At 38.9% G+C, this 21,625-nt stretch overlaps 1 protein-coding gene across 1 annotated transcript in view; it reads right to left on the reverse strand.

Moving 5' to 3' along the window:
* Positions 1-4,188: 4,188 nt before the first annotated feature.
* LOC107561601 (Down syndrome cell adhesion molecule homolog) overlaps positions 4,189-21,625 on the reverse strand; it is a 63,183-nt gene continuing 45,746 nt past the window's right edge. Inside the window, exons 24-30 of the mRNA XM_016246077.1 lie at positions 21,375-21,551; positions 21,207-21,237; positions 21,001-21,116; positions 20,743-20,892; positions 14,231-14,428; positions 9,169-9,471; positions 4,189-5,288 (exon numbers count right to left, since the gene is read on the reverse strand). Of these exons, the coding sequence (XP_016101563.1) occupies positions 4,915-5,288; positions 9,169-9,471; positions 14,231-14,428; positions 20,743-20,892; positions 21,001-21,116; positions 21,207-21,237; positions 21,375-21,551 (1,349 nt within the window). The 3' untranslated portion in view covers positions 4,189-4,914. The remainder of the gene's footprint in view (positions 5,289-9,168; positions 9,472-14,230; positions 14,429-20,742; positions 20,893-21,000; positions 21,117-21,206; positions 21,238-21,374; positions 21,552-21,625) is intronic.

Consider the following 21,625-nt stretch of genomic DNA (forward strand, 5'->3'; position numbering starts at 1 on the left):
TTTATACTGATACCAGAGTCGAAATGGCTGACAGTGCAAGCCATGAACCATCTTCCCTCAGCAAATTCTATATGAAAGCACTTTTAGAAAGAATAGAGCACCTACCCATCGCATCCAGTGAAGGTCACACACTGCACTGAGTGATATATTATTTACACTGAATCGTCTAGTGCATTTGAGCCCAGATCCCGATCTACACACACACACACACACACACACACACAGAGACAGGCAGACACAGAGACATCTGTATTGAGGAGAGCTCCATGAAGAAACACCCTCAGAAAGATTTAAAGGCCCAGCACAAGGAAATAATGCCATCAGTGGAGCTGACAGGAGTGGAAGAGCAAAAAACACATATGGTTGTATGTTCTTCCCTGAGAAGTGTGTCTTGCAATAGTTAAAGCTCTTCTGGATATGGCCCAAGGCTCTCAGTCGATCAAAACACCTGTCTGGGCCCAAGAACATAGTGTAATATTGGAACTAGATTATTGCTGGTGGTGTACTGTATGTTCCATCCAGACATGACAACACCTAAAATATCATCTCACTCCGTTTCTCACAGAAGCAGAAGATAATCAATGGGAGCCTAGGTGATCTCAACTGGTAGGTCGTCTCCCAAAAAATGGGTCACAGGTCTCTTACAGAGTCATAGATACCATGAAATACATTTGTGTTTGTATTTATTTATTTATATGAATCATACCATCTACACTCTAAATAATGCTGGGTTGTTTCAACCCAATGTTGGGTCAAATATGGACTAACCCAACTGTTGGGTTACATTTTGGTTACATTTTTTTAATTAGCTTTTTAACCCAACAGTTGGGTTAGTCCATATTTATCTATCTATCTATCTATCTATCTATCTATCTATCTATCTATCTATCTATCTATCTATCTATCTATCTATCTATCTATCTATCTATCTATCTATCTATCTATTTTCATGAATCATACAAACTTTTTCAACAACAACAGCTCTTTAAGTGGTTTGAACAACCTATTTACTTATTTATTTTCATTAAAATAACTCCTGTAGATGAGAGAGCTTCTTTACCTAGATAAAGTTACTCAGCCTCAGTGAACAGGCACAATACAGGATACGGGACTCTGAATCAGCCTGTCTGCTGAGTGAAACTGAACACACTGCTCCTGCCATGGTCCTTTAACAGGCAATGACAAGTCAAATGCTTATCACTTGTGCAGTAACTGATGGATATGATGCTAACAGCAGGGAAGTCACTTCCTTTGAGCAATAGCTGGAGTTGGATTACATTTCCCTTCATTAGTGAAACAATCATGACTATAGTCAACTGTCTCAAAGATGTGTTTGGCCTTACAAACATAAGGCGTACTGCCAAAAATGTCATTTGTCTTCAAGATAATAATGACCAAAACACATAAGATTACATAAAAAAAAAAAAAAAAAACTCATATACTGTGAAATTTTTAAGTTAGTGATACCATGAGAAAATCTTCAAAATTGCAATGCAATGGTAAGTCATGAACGTATAGTACAGTACTTCAAAAGGCCCACCTGACTCACAACTGTCAGCCATTTTTTCCATTTTTATTTATTTATTTAATCCATGTAATTTGCATTTTTCTATCCCACCATGTGCTGCATGTTGGAATAGCAAAATGCAAATGCACATCTGAGAATCTCAGCCTATGTAATAGTTCATCGCTTACTGTTTAAAAAAATATTGTGTATTTGAACATTCTCCTGAACCGACACTTATTGCATAATATGTAATGCATTAAAATTATGCATATTTTGATGTGGGGAATGTCTTTTTTTTTATTTCTGAAATACAATTTTTATTTTCCAAGAACTAATTTTGGTAATGTAGTTCATCGCTTACTGTTTAAAAAAATATTGTGTATTTGAACATTCTCCTGAACCGACACTTATTGCATAATATGTAATGCATTAAAATTATGCATATTTTGATGTGGGGAATGTCTTTTTTTTATTTCTGAAATACAATTTTTATTTTCCAAGAACTAATTTTGGTAATAAAAAAAGTGTTGTTCTTTTTTGTGAGAGACTCGTTTTGACACTTGTCTCAGAGCAGCACAATTGTCTTGAAAGAAGAAAGCAAACTGGATCTAACCAGCACAGAAAAAGAAGTGCACGGCCAAGGTGCACAACAGCAAGAGAACAAGTACATCAGAATTGTTTGTTTGAGAAACAGACTCTTCTGGTGCTCAGATACATCTGCGTTGTGTGAAGGAAAGACTCTAGAATGCACGAGGTCTGCAAGTGTCATTACTGCACATGGAGGATTCTTTGATGAGCAGAACATTTGAAGAACAACATTTATTAGAAATAGAAATAATTTGTAACATTATACATCTTATATTATTGTCTCATTATACTGTATTTTTTCATCAAGTCATTGCATCATTGGTGAATGAAAGTAACAATATCTTTCAAAACAAAACATTTCATAGTAATCCCAAGATTCTGAATGATAGTATATTGTATGTATATTTCAAAGAATTATTTCTACTATTTAAATTTGTAATATCTCTTTAATAAGGTTTCATAACTGTGCCCCTATTGTCACCCCCCCCCAAAAAAAACATTTAAAAAATCAGGTAATAACAATGTCAGCCTGCATTCTGAATGTCCTCTTTCCATATTTCAATGAGGCCGCACAATCTATAGAAATGTATGTCTTATATTTTAGAATTTTTATTATATGTTCGTTTTCTTAGGCATCGTTTTCCATCCTCCATGCATAAAACCTTTGTTTGTTTTTATCTATATTTTCATTCTACTGGAGTAAAACACCAGTCAGACACCTTCAACCGAACGAAAGAGCTAAGAAAAACTAAACAAAACTAAAACCACTCCATTTATATTAGTGAATTTAATGTAGTTATTGGAGTTGAGTTGGAGGTGTCCAGATAAACATGAGGCCATGAGTTAGACTGCAAATTATTAAACATCTAGAGAGAAAAGTCAATTTTACTGTAGCTGTAAGTTTGACTCATTCATGTTGGTTTGGTTGAGCAACTGTAACATATTGCTTTTCTCATTTGCTGGGAAGTGATTAAAAAAACAATAGTGATTTTATTAAAATAATATTGATGATAATAAAACTATACTGTGGGTGTCTGAATGACTGCATGTTCTGGTTTTCAGCTGATTCAGGAGAAATCCACCAAAACAGAAGAGCTCCTCCTACAGGCAGTAGTCAGAGCTCTTATCATAAACATTTCAATAGACATTGCAGTGCCATCTGTTGGTTATGATCATGGATGGGCGTTCGAGCCTGTAACCTGGTCACAAAACATCTCCTTGACTTCCTGTGTCCTTCTCCCTTTAGGTTTATGTGCATTTATGCACCAGGATGTTTTAGTTATGAGGATATAGGATTCTTATTTCAGTCATTTTACATTACAAGCGTCATGATTTACCATTTTGGTCTTTCTATGTTTAAGGCAAGCATCTAACTGATGTCTAGACTGACATTCGAAAGGCAGGCTTGATGACTGAAGACATAAATGGCAAAAACAAATCAAACATGTTGCATTAGATCTCAGAACACTATTGTGCACTGTAAATGTGTTTTCATCATTCTGTCTGTCTGCTGTCACCATTAGACAATTTTAGACATTTGTCAATTATAGTTTAGAGACTGCGTCATTAGTTTGTCTCTTTATTGTCAATCATCTTCGGGTTTAATTTTCATTATGCATTACTGAATACATTCATATCTGTTAGTACTTCAAGATGTCCAAGAATTACGAAATTATTAGTAAATCCAGTGTCATATTGCTCAATTAAAATATCTTCTCTTTGTTGCGTGTCTTACACAAAACAGGCCACACCATCTACAAACAGGTGAATCAGATACCATTCATTCAAGGAGCTGCTGGAGAAAACCTTCCATGGTTCTCTCGTTGTGTCACACATGCTCTGCATTTCATCAGATGAATCTATCATTACGCAGACACAAAAAGCTCCATAAGTGGAAAAAAACGACAAGAGAACCCAAGAGTTGAAATTTTCTAATCAAACCAGATGTGTGCAAACATGACTAAGGACTTTATTTACCAAATATTTTTTCCCTGTATTATCCACAAATAACAGTGATCTCTTTATGTGTATGTATGTATGTATGTATGTATGCATGTATGTGTATATATATATATATATATATATATATATATAATGTCATAACATATATTATAACATTATATAATCCCTTAGTGTGACTAAAATCTCTTGGAATTCTTTTTTTTTTTCAGGTCCCCATGCAGTCCTTAGAAAGCACAACATTCTGAGACGATTGGAAAATGTGGACGCGTGTCTTCCACGTTGGAGTCGTTGTCCTTCCTCCATGTCTTCTGCGGTCGTCAGATACACCGCCATGATAAACAGCTTCAAAAATGTCGATCGCACCTCATCGTTTCATCAAAACAATAGAGTCATGGATAGAGAAAGAAACATCTTCCTGCAGAGCTGACCACACCCTACTTTTTTTAAACCATTTTTTGATAATTTTTCTCTATTTTTATATAATAATGACTATAGAATTATCCTTGATATAAATTCAAAAGTAGTTCCTCTGTCAATTTAAATAAATAATTTTGGCAATCTTCATAACGGTGGTATTTAAAATAAATGAATGATTACGTAAAAAAATCTAACTTAGTCAGAATAGATGGCAAGAGAAGAAGGTGAGCGAAAGAAAGAAAGTGTAAAAAAAAACAGCAGAGAGAGTGAGACAGATAGAAAGAAAGACAGATGCAAAGAAAACTATCCACTTTTTTAGGAATTCAGAATGTATGTACAGGACTCATCTCTGAATCAGAAAAGCGCTCGTCTTTGCAGCAGGTCCTCACGTGTTTGTGTGTGCGTGACAGTGGAACGTGGTCCATAGCTGTAGTCCTGTGTTATACAAGTGTGTAGGACTTTGCGTAGGGGTTGTTGCTTTGTTTCAGGTGTCCTCTGGAGTCTAGCAGCGACTCCTGGGAGCTGCTGAGTTTGGCGGCCTGGGCCAGGTCGCCCGGCTCGCGTTGTGGCAGTGTAGAGGAAGTTCCTGGCTGCCACTGTTGTACTGCCTCTCTGCTGGGGGGGCCGGAGGAAGAGAGGGCTGACGAGGGGGTCTCGGAGGGTGTTGGCGCCAGCAATGCTGGCCGCTTCGCCATTCGGCTCTTCTGTGGGTCCATACAAGTCTGTCCTGTGGCCTCTCGACCTGAAGGGGCTGCTCCCCGGTTCAAAAGGAAGTCCATGCGCAGGTAAGGGGGAAGATGGACCAGTTCACCTCCTACGAGACAGACAGGGTCATGTAAGTGTGAGCACTGCTCAAAGATCAGATTTGCTTTCCACAATATCCACAATGAACTTCCAGGTCCAAGCTCTATAAGCTGGTCAGCACAGGACATGGCAGGAGAGTTTTAGGATAGGATAAGGTAGGGTAGGATAGGTTTATGACACAATATGGTAGGGTAGGATAGGAAAGGATAAAATACGTTATGATAGAAAAGGTCAGGTTTAGCATAGGATATGATAGGACAGAACAGGATAGGTTAGGTTTATGAAATAGATAGGCAAGGATAAAATACATTTAGAAAACGTATTTTAGAGCACTTTCGAATTCTATCCTAAAGTTCAGGTAAGATATCAAAACCAGCATTAAACTACATCTCAAGCTCTCACCGAGTATTGGCCAATTTTATTCCTATACTGTTAAGCATCCTGTTCATGTTCTTATGATTGTGTATTACACCTAAAGTCTATTATACCCTTCTATATAAAGTTTGAAATGTACATATGATACAATATACATTATAAAACGGATAGTTCCGGTCCTTGATTCTGATTGGTTGAGGCACGTTCAAAGCTGTTGAAAATTACACTACAAACACACACCTTTGTTTAGCTCTGTGTGTTGCTCGGCAACCACTTTGTTGGAACCACAACTGTTTCTGAGGAACTACATTGTTTGGTGGAAGAATACGGTTTATTTATATCATTACACTTTATTTGCTCTGTTTTATTTTGTGAAACCTTACTACGTATATGGAATAACCGTTTTATAAAAGCAATAAGCCCCGTGAAGCCGCTTCGCGTTGTGCCTAACAACGCCCCTTAGCCGTTGTAAATTCACTGTAAACCACGGCTTCTTGAGGCTTATTGCTTTAATTTGGACCTTTAACTGAAAATGTCCACTCTACTGAAGAAAATTTTAACACTGCAATTGGCAACAAAATATCAAACAAATGGTTCAGCAAAAATTAGATTTTTAATCTGTATAAAAAATAACGGGTAATTATGAGTTAAATTTAGTCATTTAAATGTGTTTAATAGGCTCTATAAAACCCAGCGATAAAAGGTCAGCCACTTTATTAAATAGAGACTGAAGTTTTCTTTTCTAAACCTAATTATAAATGTGTCTCTTTAAAAATCAACTGCTGCGACTGCTTAATTAAACTGTTCAACTGATTGTTCATGAGCTCTGTTCCAAACCCTAGTGAGCTGCCTCACTGCCTACTAGGGTTATGCATTCATACAAATTGTTGTAATAGACTAATCATCTAGTTGTCTAAATAAATAGTTGGGATTTTAAATCATGGATAAAGATGTCAAATTTACCTCACACATACAAAACATTGCTCGATCAGACAAGAATGAATGCAACCTCACTTTCTCTCTCAATGGATTTGTTTGTTTTCATTCTATTCTGAGTATCTGGGTGATTAAATGAGTGGAGTGCAGTATTACATAAAGCTCTTTCCAATAAGGCCAGTACTTGAAGTTCATATCACATTTAACAGCTCTATTGTGATAGCAAACTGCTGTTTTGTAAAGACAGACGATACCTCCCCAGCACAGGATGCAGATCTCCCATATTTGCCCTTACAGAACAGTGCCAGGTGCTCTCACTAACCAAAGGCTCCCTGTCTGAGGACATAGTGCCTAGATTCATTCACAATGAGACAGTAACTCTAAACTCTAACCAGTAACTCAAGAACTGTCTGGGGCCGAAATCAGCCCTGGGTGGCCCAGACGCAGGACACATTAAGCACATTGACGTGAAAAGAACGTGGCAGTGTGTTTGGACAACAGCCTTCAAACCTGTACCCATCAACAAAGGGACTGATAGCACACTGCAAGAGTGACAGCTGACTGGTGAACAGGTAAACTGAGGAATGTGTGGAAAATACACACATACACTACTGGTCAAAATTTGGGAATATTTATTGTTTAAGATTTCTTTTTTGGCATTTTTGCCTTTATTATGATAGGATAATAGCTAGACATGAATTAAAGTAGGAGAGAGAGAGAGGGACGCGATCGGGAAAGGTCTCTTATGATCAACAAGGCTCATTTATTTGATGCAAAATGCAGCAAAAACAGTAATATTGTAAAATATTATTTACATTTAAAATAGTTCTTTTCTATTTGAATTCATCTCAGAATTTAAGTTTATTCCTGTGATGGCAAAGCCGAATTAAGTCTTTCATTGTCTTCAGGAATAATTCTAATATGCTGATTTGGTGCTGTTTTTGCTGCTTAATATTTTTGTGGAAGCCATGCTACATTTTTTCTACATTCTATGAAGCATAGAGAGTTCAAAAGAATACATTTTTTTTAGTCTTTACTATCACTTTTGTTCAATTCAATGCATCCATGCTAAATAAAATGTAACATTTCTAAAATGTATTTTCTACTTTTTAATTCTTACTTACAGGTGCATCTCAATAAATTAGAATGTTGTGGAAAAGTTCATTTATTTCAGTAATTCAACTCACATTGTGAAACTCGTGTATTAAATAAATTCAATGCACACAGACTGAAGTAGTTTAAGTCTTTTGTTCTTTTAATTGTGATGATTTTGGCTCACATTTAACAAAAACCCACCAATTCACTATCTCAACAAATTAGAATACTTCATAAGTCCAATACAAAAAAATTTTTTAGTGAATTGTTGGCCTTCTGGAAAGTATGTTCATTTACTGTACATGTACTCAATACTTGGTAGGGGCTCCTTTTGCTTTAATTACTGCCTCAATTCGGCGAGGCATGGAGGTGATCAGTTTGTGGCACTGCTGAGGTGGTATGGAAGCCCAGCCTTCAGCTCATCTGCAGTTTTTGGTTTTGGTTTTCTCATGTTCCTCTTGACAATGCCCCTTAGATTCTCTATGGGGTTCAGGTCTGGTGAGTTTCCTGTACAGTCAAGCACACCAACACCATGGTTATTTAACCAACTTTTGGTGCTTTTGGCAGTGACCTGTACATCAAATGGTAGTTTATCACAATTTCCACAACAAATTTAAGCAGCAAAAACTGTTTTGAACATTGATAATAATAAGAAATGTTTCTTAAGCACAAAAAGAGCATATTAGAAAGATTTCTGGATCATGCGGCACTGAGGAGTGGTTGCTGAAAATTACATTTTAAAATGTATTTAAATAGAAATGTTTATTTTAAATTGTAATAATTTTGGCAAAATTTTTCATAAAACTGGCGAGCTTTGGATTTCTTTAGAAAACATCTTAATTATTCCAAACTTATGACCGGTAGTGTACATAAACATTTACAGAACCTGCAACGGTCATCACAAAGTAAATTCTAATGTGAAAAAACAAACGAACAGTGCATAAATTAATATTCACACAACGCATATTTCCATAATCCATCCTCTTCAAGCACCTGGCTCCTTTCTGATATGTACCGCTTATTTTTAACAATTCAGTCAATTCCTGATTCAATTCCTAAAATTCCTCCCTATGTTCTCTCTTTTTTGAAAATCCAATTATCAAAGAAAAAGACTTCAGCGGTGTGTGCTCATAGGGAATGTTTAAAACATGTAGAGATTCAATGATAATTAAACTCCGCCATACAAAAAGTGGAAATGACTTGCGTTCCCATCATAATTATATTAATTTATAGATAAAGTAGTGTTCAAGAAGGTCATTTCACATCATTTACTAATAAATGGGATTGGTGTATGTGTGTTTTGAATCCGGACACTGGTGTTGCTGTTCTAAAGATGCCTACACACCAGAGAACTCTTACTGAGCTTCATTTTGATATAGCAGTGTCAGTTTGAAATCAAGTGGGAATACAGTAAATTGGTTTCCCGAAAGCACAACTGGAGACTAGTCATCTGATACATGCCCATGTTTGTAGCCACGTCTTACCGGGTCTGTGTGCTTTCGGCACGGCCATGGTCATGACCCGGGTGGCATCTTGTGGTTTGGGTGGGGAGGCGGTGAATCTGCAGATGCCTGATTCTGACGGCGTGCTGGACGTCAGGCTGTCTGTGTAGTCATTGGTGCCGGCTGTCATCTGTTCGGAGGATGTGTCTGAGATGAAGCATTCTGTGATCGTGAACTTAGCATGTCGCAGCTGTTCCTCCATCTTAGCATGTTCGTAGGCACGGGCTAACTCCTCGTACGTGGAGGAGGCGCTTTCTGTAGACACCATACTGCTGCGAGCACGGTCTGTAAGAGAGAATGCACACCTCTTGGGTTACATGGGATGTTACTGCAACTCCTATTAAAGGAGTTATGTCTTCTTCTTTTTTTCATTTTGTGAAATGAGCAACACAGTTTAATTAAACATTTGAGAGTTTTCTGCTGGGTCCAAATATAGTTGGTGCAGGAATTTTATTAAACATAAACATCAGTCACTCATATGTAATACTAAACTTTTTCACCCCTAAGACATTTGTTCATCTTTGAAACACACTGTCACGGCGCGGTCAGGAAAGACACACCGTGTGAACGAGGGTTTGGGTCCAAATGCAGGCTTTATTTACACTGCTGGGGAAAACAAAGTAAAAACAGAAAACAAACAGAGCTGAGACTCTGAGACACAGGCTGAGAACAGATACAGGAATCTGACGCAATGCGGCCACCTCTGGCTGCGTCAGTCACCGAAACAAACATTAATCATCCGCCCCGAGTGGCGTGGGGAAGGCGCCTAAATAGTCCTCATGACGGGCCACAGCTGTGAGAGAGTGAGTGTGTGCACAGGTGTGTGGAGTGCAGGTGATGGAGTCCCGGATGGGCGACAGCTGTGTGTGTGTGTGTGAGTGGGTGCCCAGGTGTGTGGTGTCAAGGTGACGGAGAAAGAGTCCGGGAGGATGGGAGATGGCGACCTCTGGTGGTGAGAGGGAGAACACCAGACGCCAGCCCCTGACAGGCACATGAAGATATTTTTAATATTCTCTCATAATTTTTGTCCATTCATTTAAAGCCTACGCAACCAAAACTTTCACACATTAAAAAGTACAAAAAACACGCTGTTTTCGTTCCTGTATCTTTAAATGCAAATGAGCTGCTGCTCCCTGCCCATTTTTCCAGAATAGGGCTGTGCCTTTACAGCTTGTACCTCAGATACTCTGCCAAAAAAACCCATCTGTTTGGTTTTGATTATCATGTCTATTGCGCTGAAATCATGCATTTTAAAGCCATATCAGTTTAAACTTCGGTTATGTCTGTGAGGTAAACAGCTGGGAAAGAAAACGCATGTTTATATTAGATCTGTGCATTAATGTTACTGCTGTCTACACTGTTAATATGACCCAAACAATAAATAAAAACAAAACATCCCTCACTGCTCTTGACCGAATAACTTCTATAGCTATAATAAGAAGACATTTCGGTTATACTTTACTTGAAGGGGTGTGCATAAGACTGACATGACACCTTCATAATCATGACATGACACATGTCATGAATATGAAGGAGGTTTTATGCATGTTTATGACAACTGTCATTAAGTGTAATTCATTCAGTTATGTAATTTTTAATGCAAAGATGACATTGTTTGAGATGTCTTTGTAATGGGCTATGGTTAGGGGTAAGGGTAGGGTTAGGTTAGGGTTAGATCAAATAATGTCATATTTGCGTTACAAATGACATAACTGAGCGAATGACACTTAATGACAGTTGTCATAAACATGCATAAAACCTCCTTCATATTCATGACATGTGTCATGTCATGATTATGAAGGTGTCATGTCAGTCTTATGCACACCCCTTCAAGTAAAGTGTTACCGACATTTCTAACTTGAATGCTGCTTTCAAATGCTCTAGCGTGAAGAAGTTAAACATGGCAGATTGTGTGCGGCTCACTCAAGGCGGGGTCTCTGCTAATATGGCAGTGTCAGTCAGTGTTCGTGGGCAGGGCCTGAGCAGTATGACGTCACAATGCTCAGAGAATCAAAACGGCATGTCTAATGAGACTGATTTGGATTCACGGGGATTAAAAAGTAGAGTGGGTGGATTTTTATCATTGTAGAGTGGTTGTGTTCACACACTGCCAACAAACATTTATGTCCAAACACCATGTAAAAGTGGATTTTTATAATAGGTGCCCTTTAAAGGGGTCATTGGATTCTACATACACTTTTACAAGTTGTTTGAACTGAAATGTGTGTTGGCAGTGTGTGTACACAACCACCCTATAATGATAAAAATTCACCCAGTGTTTTTATTTAACCTCGTTTAATCATTTCCCCATTCTCAAATCAAGCCGTTCTCAGATGCCTGTCTGTGTGACGTCCCCAGGCCCCTCCCAAAATTGTTTGATTGACAGTAGCGTTTCAGCACAGACTGGACTGGTGTCTTACCTTAGACCCGCCCTGAGTGAGCTGTCATCAGTCCGCCATTGTTTCACCGCCGGAGCAGATATACACAAGAATGTCTCCTAAGCTATTGAGGAGGTGTTTTGCTGTTGGATGTAATAATGAACTGAACATAGCAGTCGTCCTTTACTCCTGACATCTGAGCCGCTGCAGACACAGTGAATTACGTTTGTTTTTGAAGGGAATGCACCCCCGATCTGCCTAAATGCGTTTATGTTCGCGCAAATCATTCGTGATCCAGCTTCACCTCCAGAAGAAGTGAGTATACGTTTTTTTTAAATGAATCTTTGCAAATCGCAAATCCTAATAATGTGCTAATTAGCAAGTTTCACAATGAATGCAGCTAAAGTAAACAGTCCCTCAGAGAACGTCTCGGAAGAGAGGGGCGGGGTAAGCAGAGCTCATTTGCATTTAAAGGAAAATGCTACAAAACGGCTTGAACTGAAAAGAGCTGTTTTTGACAGGGTAAAAAAGGTGTTTTTTACACTACCATTGAGAAATTTTAACCAAACTATGTTACAGACTTTTCATTAAGACCCTAAAGAATCATATCAACTTGTGGAAAATGGGGATTTGATGACCCCTTTAATATATTTAATTTAGGGTTTTAGTCACATATATAAACACTACACATACATAGATCACATCAAATTTGGTAAATAGAACACCAAGTGTGCTTTCACACAAGCACGTTTGATGAGGTTCGTTTTCAATGGATGCACAAAAATGATGAGAGAATATTAAAATGTAATTTTTGCTCAAAAGGTGAAAGTAAGTCTTATGTGTTTGGAACAACATGAGTGTGAGTAAATGACAGAATTTTCATTTTTGGGTGAACTATATGTTGTTCTGGTATTCAGAAATAACAGCATATCTCCTAATTTACCATTATTACTTCACTATGACCAAGGTGCTGAATACTGAATAGGCGTTAACATGCACATTTGGATGGTCATTTGTTATTGTAATCTGTATGCCTTTAGAAAGTCACAGGTTTTGGAACAAAACTATACTCTTTTTGGACTGGGGTGGGAATGTTGAAATCTGAAAGTATGTTTACATATAATATCTTACTATTACAAAAGATCAAGGATTTTTTTATTCGTGATTGATTTCTTTAACTGAAAGAACTAGCTGTTACCTGTGTCCTGAGAGGGACTGACACTGTAACTGTCACTCTCTTTGTCCACTGAGCCCGTGGCGCGGGGTGTGGGCAGCCTCCAGTCAGTAGTGAGAGTGTGTGAGGAGACAGGAGGGTGCGGTCGGTTCAGGGTCCACTGGCTGGCATACCGACTGCGTGTGGCGGGACCTGCTTTAGCTGTGCGGCGGGCAGTGGGGTCTGAGGGAACACAGATATACAATACACGTTAATATGGCACTAAGTGACCAGTGTAAAGTGAACCAAATCTCTGCCCTCCCTTATGAAAAATTATCTACCTTTTCCAGAGTAACTGATGAGCGCCGCCATGATGGATTCTAAATGCTGTCGTGTTCCAGTGTTGTGCCCAATTTCGACCCCCTGCCAAATTATTACCCCCTCGTCACTACCTGATTGCCTAATCCTAACCCCTACCCCACACCTACTCCCAATACTAGGGGGGTAATAATCTGTCAGGGGTCAGAATTGGGCACAACACCAGTCTCCACAGAAATCCATGTTAAAACAGATCGACTGAATTAATTAAACGGAAAATTTTCAGTGTAACTAAATATTAAAATATGCGCAGGTTGGCTGCTAACTTAAGGAATTCTTGTAAAATACTTGTTTTGCGCATGGCTGAGTTAAAATACTTTGTGTAAAATAATAAAATAATGCATGCTCTTATCATTTTGTGGACAAAATAATCTGAACTTCGCGGTAAGCAGAGCTCATTTGCATTTAAAGGAAAATGCTACAAAACGGCTTGAACTGAAAAGAGCTGTTTTTGACAGGGTAAAAAAGGTGTTTTTTACACTACCATTGAGAAATTTTAACCAAACTATGTTACAGACTTTTCATTAAGACCCTAAAGAATCATATCAACTTGTGGAAAATGGGGATTTGATGACCCCTTTAATATATTTAATTTAGGGTTTTAGTCACATATATAAACACTACACATACATAGATCACATCAAATTTGGTAAATAGAACACCAAGTGTGCTTTCACACAAGCACGTTTGATGAGGTTCGTTTTCAATGGATGCACAAAAATGATGAGAGAATATTAAAATGTAATTTTTGCTCAAAAGGTGAAAGTAAGTCTTATGTGTTTGGAACAACATGAGTGTGAGTAAATGACAGAATTTTCATTTTTGGGTGAACTATATGTTGTTCTGGTATTCAGAAATAACAGCATATCTCCTAATTTACCATTATTACTTCACTATGACCAAGGTGCTGAATACTGAATAGGCGTTAACATGCACATTTGGATGGTCATTTGTTATTGTAATCTGTATGCCTTTAGAAAGTCACAGGTTTTGGAACAAAACTATACTCTTTTTGGACTGGGGTGGGAATGTTGAAATCTGAAAGTATGTTTACATATAATATCTTACTATTACAAAAGATCAAGGATTTTTTTATTCGTGATTGATTTCTTTAACTGAAAGAACTAGCTGTTACCTGTGTCCTGAGAGGGACTGACACTGTAACTGTCACTCTCTTTGTCCACTGAGCCCGTGGCGCGGGGTGTGGGCAGCCTCCAGTCAGTAGTGAGAGTGTGTGAGGAGACAGGAGGGTGCGGTCGGTTCAGGGTCCACTGGCTGGCATACCGACTGCGTGTGGCGGGACCTGCTTTAGCTGTGCGGCGGGCAGTGGGGTCTGAGGGAACACAGATATACAATACACGTTAATATGGCACTAAGTGACCAGTGTAAAGTGAACCAAATCTCTGCCCTCCCTTATGAAAAATTATCTACCTTTTCCAGAGTAACTGATGAGCGCCGCCATGATGGATTCTAAATGCTGTCGTGTTCCAGTGTTGTGCCCAATTTCGACCCCCTGCCAAATTATTACCCCCTCGTCACTACCTGATTGCCTAATCCTAACCCCTACCCCACACCTACTCCCAATACTAGGGGGGTAATAATCTGTCAGGGGTCAGAATTGGGCACAACACCAGTCTCCACAGAAATCCATGTTAAAACAGATCGACTGAATTAATTAAACGGAAAATTTTCAGTGTAACTAAATATTAAAATATGCGCAGGTTGGCTGCTAACTTAAGGAATTCTTGTAAAATACTTGTTTTGCGCATGGCTGAGTTAAAATACTTTGTGTAAAATAATAAAATAATGCATGCTCTTATCATTTTGTGGACAAAATAATCTGAACTTCGCCCTGATCGGGAGCTGTATGTAGGATATGTGCGCTCTTGTTTTCAATGCAGTTAACTTCGGGCCGCTTCATGTCATCTACCCACTGTGACAGGTGAGTTACTGCAAAAAGACGGCCATTGCAACACTGTAAAGCAGGGCTGGGCAACTTCGGTCCTGGAGGACCACTGTCCTGCAGAGTTTAGCTCCAACCTTAATCTAACACACCTGAACAAGCTAATCAATATCTTCAAGATCACTAGAAAATTACAGGCAGGAAAAAGGTAAATACTGGTGTAGTGATGGTACTCTGATATGCCATATACTATGGTACTAAAATATTACAAAAAACAGAACAAAACACTGTACTCACATATTATTCAAGGTGCTGTAAAGAACGCTACTACTCCATAAAACCACCATGAAAAGTCATATGGGTTTGTATGACATGAGGGTGAACATGGCAGTATTTTCATTTTTAGGTAAGCAATTCATTTAAGTCAGCGCTGGTGAATCCACCTGAATCATTAATGATTGTAATCATGACCCATGTCAGAGAAATGCTCCTCTTCAGTTCAGCTCCACTAAAGCCGTCAGTGAGCAGAGAAAGCAGGTATTGACTTCCTGTGAACTCAATTAAACCATTCATGTGCTGCACATGTTATTCAAATCACAGGACTGGATGTAGGCAACCTCATTATTCTTTTCAGTGTTCAAAAACAAAAGGTCGGGAATCACTGGTATAGTGCAGTAAAAAATGACACGGCACACCACTAAGTACTGAAATATAGCACAATTTAACAAACATGGAATAGCTTCAAATTGCATATTAAAACTGGATATCATATTAAAAGTAGTACACACATTTAATGTGAAAATTGAGCTTAAGTCAGGTAGGAACACAAGGTCATAGGTAGCTTTATGTTGTTGGTGATGATAAAACAACAAATTTACATATCGTCGCTGTCTGGCAGAAACAATGCATGTCCCAGTCTATGGTATGTCCAAAAGCACTACCACTTTCAGGAAATGTAAAAACATTTTTTTTTAAATAATTAAAAAGCGTCGTTATATGATCAGACACTTGGAAGGTGTGTTTTGTCCGTCATTAGAACGGCGTACCTGAGTTGGTGAGTGCATCACATTACATTTTCTTACAGGTTATAAAGTTTATTGTAGCTATATGGGCTGTTTTTTTTTTTTTGTTGTTGAATTGAAATGTTTCTTGAGTAAAGAAAACGCTGTACTTATTCGAACATCAGTTCTGTATTTACCCTTGCACTGAAAACTGTGCTCGGCGCTTCAATCTGAATGGAGATTGGACTTGGAGGTGGACTTACGAGGTTTCACTGACAGTTTGAGGATCCAATGGTGTTACGAGGTTTACTCGCAAACTCTTTTGAATGCATTTCATTGGTTAACTATTTGTAAAACCCACAAACGGACGTAAAGATTACCAATAATATTGATTTAAAATAATAATAATAACGAAATATAATAGAGATAGAACGTTTTGATAATTTTCCACGGCACCTAGTGTGCCGCAGCACAGTGGTTGGGAAACACTGGTAGAGAACATCATTTGGGACCCAATTTTTGAAAATTTTTGAAACAAACAAACAAACAAAAATACCAGAAATGAGAGCTCTAGCGCAAGTTCTACCGGAAAGACTCTAATGTTACGTCATTCATTACTCACAGATCTAGCCAATCATCACTTGACACCTGGAGTCAGGGCCGTCCTTAGCTGACGCGGGGCCCGGTGCGAGGTAGGGAGGGTGGCCCCCCTCGGTCCGTGTTCCGGGTGGGGGTGTTTTGGTCCCCCCTCGGTCCGTTCGCCGCAGGGCCCCCTCAAGCGCGGGGCCCGGTGCGAGGTAGGGAGGGTGGCCCCCCTCGGTCCGTGTTCCGGGTGGGGGTGTTTTGGTCCCCCCTCGGTCCGTTCGCCGCAGGGCCCCCTCAAGCGCGGGACCCGGTGCGACCGCACCAGTTGCAGCCCCTTAAGGATGGCCCTGCCTGGAGTATATAAGTTCTGTTCTCACATACTGACAACTACTCGGTCAGTGAAACTGTCTCTTAAAACTTTAGCCCAAGTTTTCATAAAATTACGACATATAATTGAAAACGAACCTTCTGTGAACGATTGTGTAAATTACGTCCTTTTCACGATGCACGCTATATTGTTAATATTATGCAAATAACTAGTCTCACAGTAAACGTTTGTGGTTGTTTGATCATCCCACTAAAAGCGTTAATAATTTTCTCAACTGAAAATGTGAAACACTAGCGGGGCTTTAAGTTCATGTCAGCTATTATTCCGAATGCTCACTGAGCTGTCGCGTCAACTCTACTCGCGTCTCAATCACCAATTTATATTTTTGTCTGTATATACACACATGTAAACTTTCATCGAAGACTCTACGGGCCTGCTATCAAAAAACATGGCTGCTAGTCTCCTTCAGCCTTCCGTCTTCACTACATCAGCCTACACCATGATAAGTTTTCATATTGTTTTATGCACTTGTGGCTGTTGGGTGTAGAATTTATTCTTTGCAAGGTTATTCTTTGCATTAGGTCACTAGTGATGGTGAAACGAAGCTTTGTGAAGCTGGTACAGTGCTGCACTGTGAGATGGTTTGTTTCTTTTTCAAACAAGCTTCGAAGCCTCTGTGCCGAACGTCACATCACTACTAGGCTATTCACTCACAGTGTTTAAGACAAAGCGAATGGTCATACTAAGTGAGCGCTCGTCGTGTGATTGTTCATGTATGAGGATAATCTAGCAGACTAGCGCTGCATGATCAACCCAAAATTGAGCCTAGGTTGCACTTCGGCTCAGTGCAATTTATAAATAATAAAGTTCTAATTATTTTGTTCAGCGTATTATTGGTGAAGTACAGTACTAAGATCAGAATGTATTGATTGGTTTGCATAATGCTGCACGATCTTTGCAAGCTCAGTTGTCACCTTTAACATGCGTTTAATAGAAGCACGACCCTAATATATTTTTCAGACTTTAATGAGAAGCGTTTACAACTCGTTTTCAACAAAGGAGAATATTTAATGACATAATTTTAGTCAGACTAATTCAATAACATCTGGTGTTTGAAACAACTTCTTTTTGTTATCTGATGTGGCTTCATATCATAACGCTTAATTATTATAACCCTTTATAATATTTTCCACTCATAAAGACTCAAATAAAAGTGTTCTTATCCTTCTGCATGGGTACCACAAGGTTATTTATCAATTTTCATTCTTTGCTCCAATACTTAGTATTTCTTAAACTTATGTGTTATGCGATCTGGTTTATTTTCTTTTGGTTCACTCATCGGGTTCCATCAGTTAGATGGAACTCTGTCTGCAGTTCTATCAAGCGGTTGCGGGAGTCAAACCCAAAAATATTTATTTAATTACCAGTATTTATGCTTTTTATGAGTCTTTCTGTTAGGACTTAAATACTACTGTAAATACTACCCATTTCACTAACCTAACGGCCATCTCGTCACAATGCAGTGTTTTAGAATCCCCTAGTCTCGCTTAGACAGACCTTCAGACTGATGCCAGAAGGTCTGGGAACCTTGGCCGCTTTGAATGGCAAGGACCGCCAAAGAGGCCATATGACGTACAGATAAAGCAACCAATCACATTTCGGTTTGTGCCGAATGATGTTCAGGGGCATGGAAATGTCCCCACAATAACAGACCGTGTGTAAAACTCTTGTACTGTCAGTATTTTAAAGATTCTATGCTGCAAACTTTAAATATTTCACATACTTTTAAAAATCCAGCGTTTAGTTAATCCTGATAAGCACTCATTTTCACAGTTGTAAACACGACGGCTATCTTGTAACATGAGGGGGTTTGGCTTCACAGCATATTCGTTTCCAGGTGGAATGTTAAAAAACGCGACATGCACGTCTCCTGGAAATCCAGTAGAATTCAACAAATCTGATGACGACTTCGAAACTCCCAAAGTGTTTCCAATTTTGTGTGCCATATGCATCAGACAGTCAACCAATGGTCCGTGGGCATGACGTCTGAGGCTGAGACTAAGAGTCCCCTGATCGTTGATGCAGAGAACCTTGGCTATCACCTTATCTTCACAGAGGTCATTCTTTTGGACGGGTGCCACTACGAACGCAGCAGAACTTGGGGTTCAGCATCCTCTGTCAAGCTGTTGTGTACATGGTCATCCTCCCCATTCGAATTCTAGTAACTATCTCAAACGCTCAGCAGGCACTTTTAAGTTATAATCAAGGCATGTTTATCTTTGCAGCTTCTGGTTTCCTCATATCTATTGGCATCAGTCTTACTTGGACTAACGTGGCCCTCTTTCATGGCCCACGTGGCCTTCCTTGTACTCCGGCCTAATGTGGCAGTCTTCACAGCCTAGGTGGCCTTTTTCATACCTCGGCCTAACGTGGCCCTCTTTCACGGTTTACGTGGTCTTCCTCGTACCCTGGCCTAATGTGGCAGTCTTTCACGGCCTATGTGGCCTTTCTCGCAACACTTTAGGCAAAACAACCTAATGATTCCCTCTGTTAAATGATTTTAACACCTGTCAATGACTGTATTATTTTATTAATATTAATCTTTTTTCTTTGCCTAAATATTCTAGGAACAACTTCTAAGAAACACTCCAACTGGTGGGTATCAATTTTCCTCTCCTTGGGGGTAGGCTTCGCCCTTGCCTTCATCTTCAGGCAGGATCAGCAAGTATCTGCAACACTCTGGATTTGGACTATGGACGGGGCGTACTCCAAAGAACTTTATCATATCATCTGTTTGCAACCAATTTGCACACTACATGTTAAATAAACCTTATTCAGACATTCTCTTGCCTCCCGAGTCTTTCAGGTAGAATTGGGAGCTCTAGCGCAAGTTCTACCGGAAATACTCTAATGTCATGTCATTCATCACTTGACACCTGGGGCCTGTACCATGAAGCCAGATTAGCTGGCTTGCCAGGTAAATTTCAGTTTAGTTTGCACCAATCCTGGGTTTTAGGTACCATGAAATTGGCTTGGCTTTTAGCGGCATTCATTGCCTTAGTAACTTACACTGCACAGCTAACCTGCTCCAGGGCAGACTATGTTCTGGGTAAGAAATTCAAACTGAAATTGAACCAATCAGATGTGAGCAAAGTGACTGACGCAAATGTATGACGCAAAAAAAAGTCACTCCCCCAGTTTCTCTTCCTACAAATTAAAGGTCACTATAAAGTAGCTTAAAAAATACAACAAAATTGTCTGGCTTTAATGATAATTACGATTTATGTATGATTTATATAATTATAATCTGATTTATATTACTATTAAGCCATTACACACAAGCAATTTTAGTTTAACAATTATTATAAAGCATTTATTTTAAATGAATATTAATATATACAGATCATATGTAATATACATAAGTGGTAGAATCAATAGATAACGCTTTAAAAATTTAAAAATCGCTATATATATATAATTGCACAAGTTTCACATGTGACTGCACTAATAGAACAAGATAATTTATTTTATTTGTCCACTTTCATGGACAAGTACTTCAGTGTAAATGCATTTATATTCCTCATATTCTTTGATCTCATAACCTTTAAAAAAAGAGTTTTGAATCTCGCTGGCTCTTTCGCAAATAAGTGAATCACACATATACTTTTTTTTGTATATGTACAATATCTGCTATAGACTACTATTGGACATTTTGTTGATGTCAAACACAATGTATAACTGACTGTGTTTCTATTAGGTCATCTACACAAGTGCGCAGCTATGAGAATTTAAGACATCAACATAGCCAAGCAGACTAGTTCAATTCTTACTTGTACCAGGTCTAGCGTCAGACACGTCTACTAGTGGTCCAGTGGCCTGAGATAGAGACTGGTAATGCACTGTATGGGTGACGGTTGAGGACTTCTGTTTAGATGTTTCTCCAAAGTCATTGTCCGTCAACAGCACCGTGGAGCGGTCATCTGAAAGACAGAGGCAACCAGGCTAATGTAAGTAGAAAAGACTACCATCAAGCAAATCAGGGCCTTTAGGGAAAGGCAAACCACTAACATTGCACAATGGTCTCTTACCGATTGTCTCCATAGTGTCTCTCTCCTCGATGAGTAGCTGAGCACGTGGGATATCGATGTGCATCCTCAGAGTCTGCTGCTGTTTGTTCACAGTGTCTGGTGTACGTGCATTTTTACTGGAGACACACATCCAAACAGAAAACAATTACATGCACTACTTTATGACAAAGTGCACTGATTTATAAGCCAATACCATAGTAATTTACCTCATTAGCATCTCTGCTAGGCTCTTTGCATCTTTTGAAATAAAAGAAATAAGGAAGTTATGAATTGCTAAATATTGTTTAATATTAAGAGTGTATTAAGAAATGTACCAGAACATCCTCAAGCAGCTATGATGTTCTGTTCGCTAGATATGGCATGTGTCTACACACCTCGTAATCTCTTGAGCCTTTGCTCTCTTCTTCTTCTCCTCAATACCAGAAGAACAATGAAGACCATGGAAATTGCCACCAGAATACAGATGATTGTGACCATCATCTTAAGTCCCTCATTGCCCTGCCTATTCTCCTGGCTGGGGTCCACAGTCTTTGGCAATGGAGCAATTGTGCCTGGAGAGAGAAGTTTGAGCAGCTGATGGACAATTTAGATTTTTCAAAGTCTGGTTATAACCAACTTTTGATCA

Source organism: Sinocyclocheilus grahami, unplaced genomic scaffold, assembly GCF_001515645.1.
Source record: "Sinocyclocheilus grahami isolate Dianchi unplaced genomic scaffold, SAMN03320097.WGS_v1.1 scaffold783.1, whole genome shotgun sequence".
Classification (NCBI taxonomy): Eukaryota; Metazoa; Chordata; class Actinopteri; order Cypriniformes; family Cyprinidae; genus Sinocyclocheilus; species Sinocyclocheilus grahami.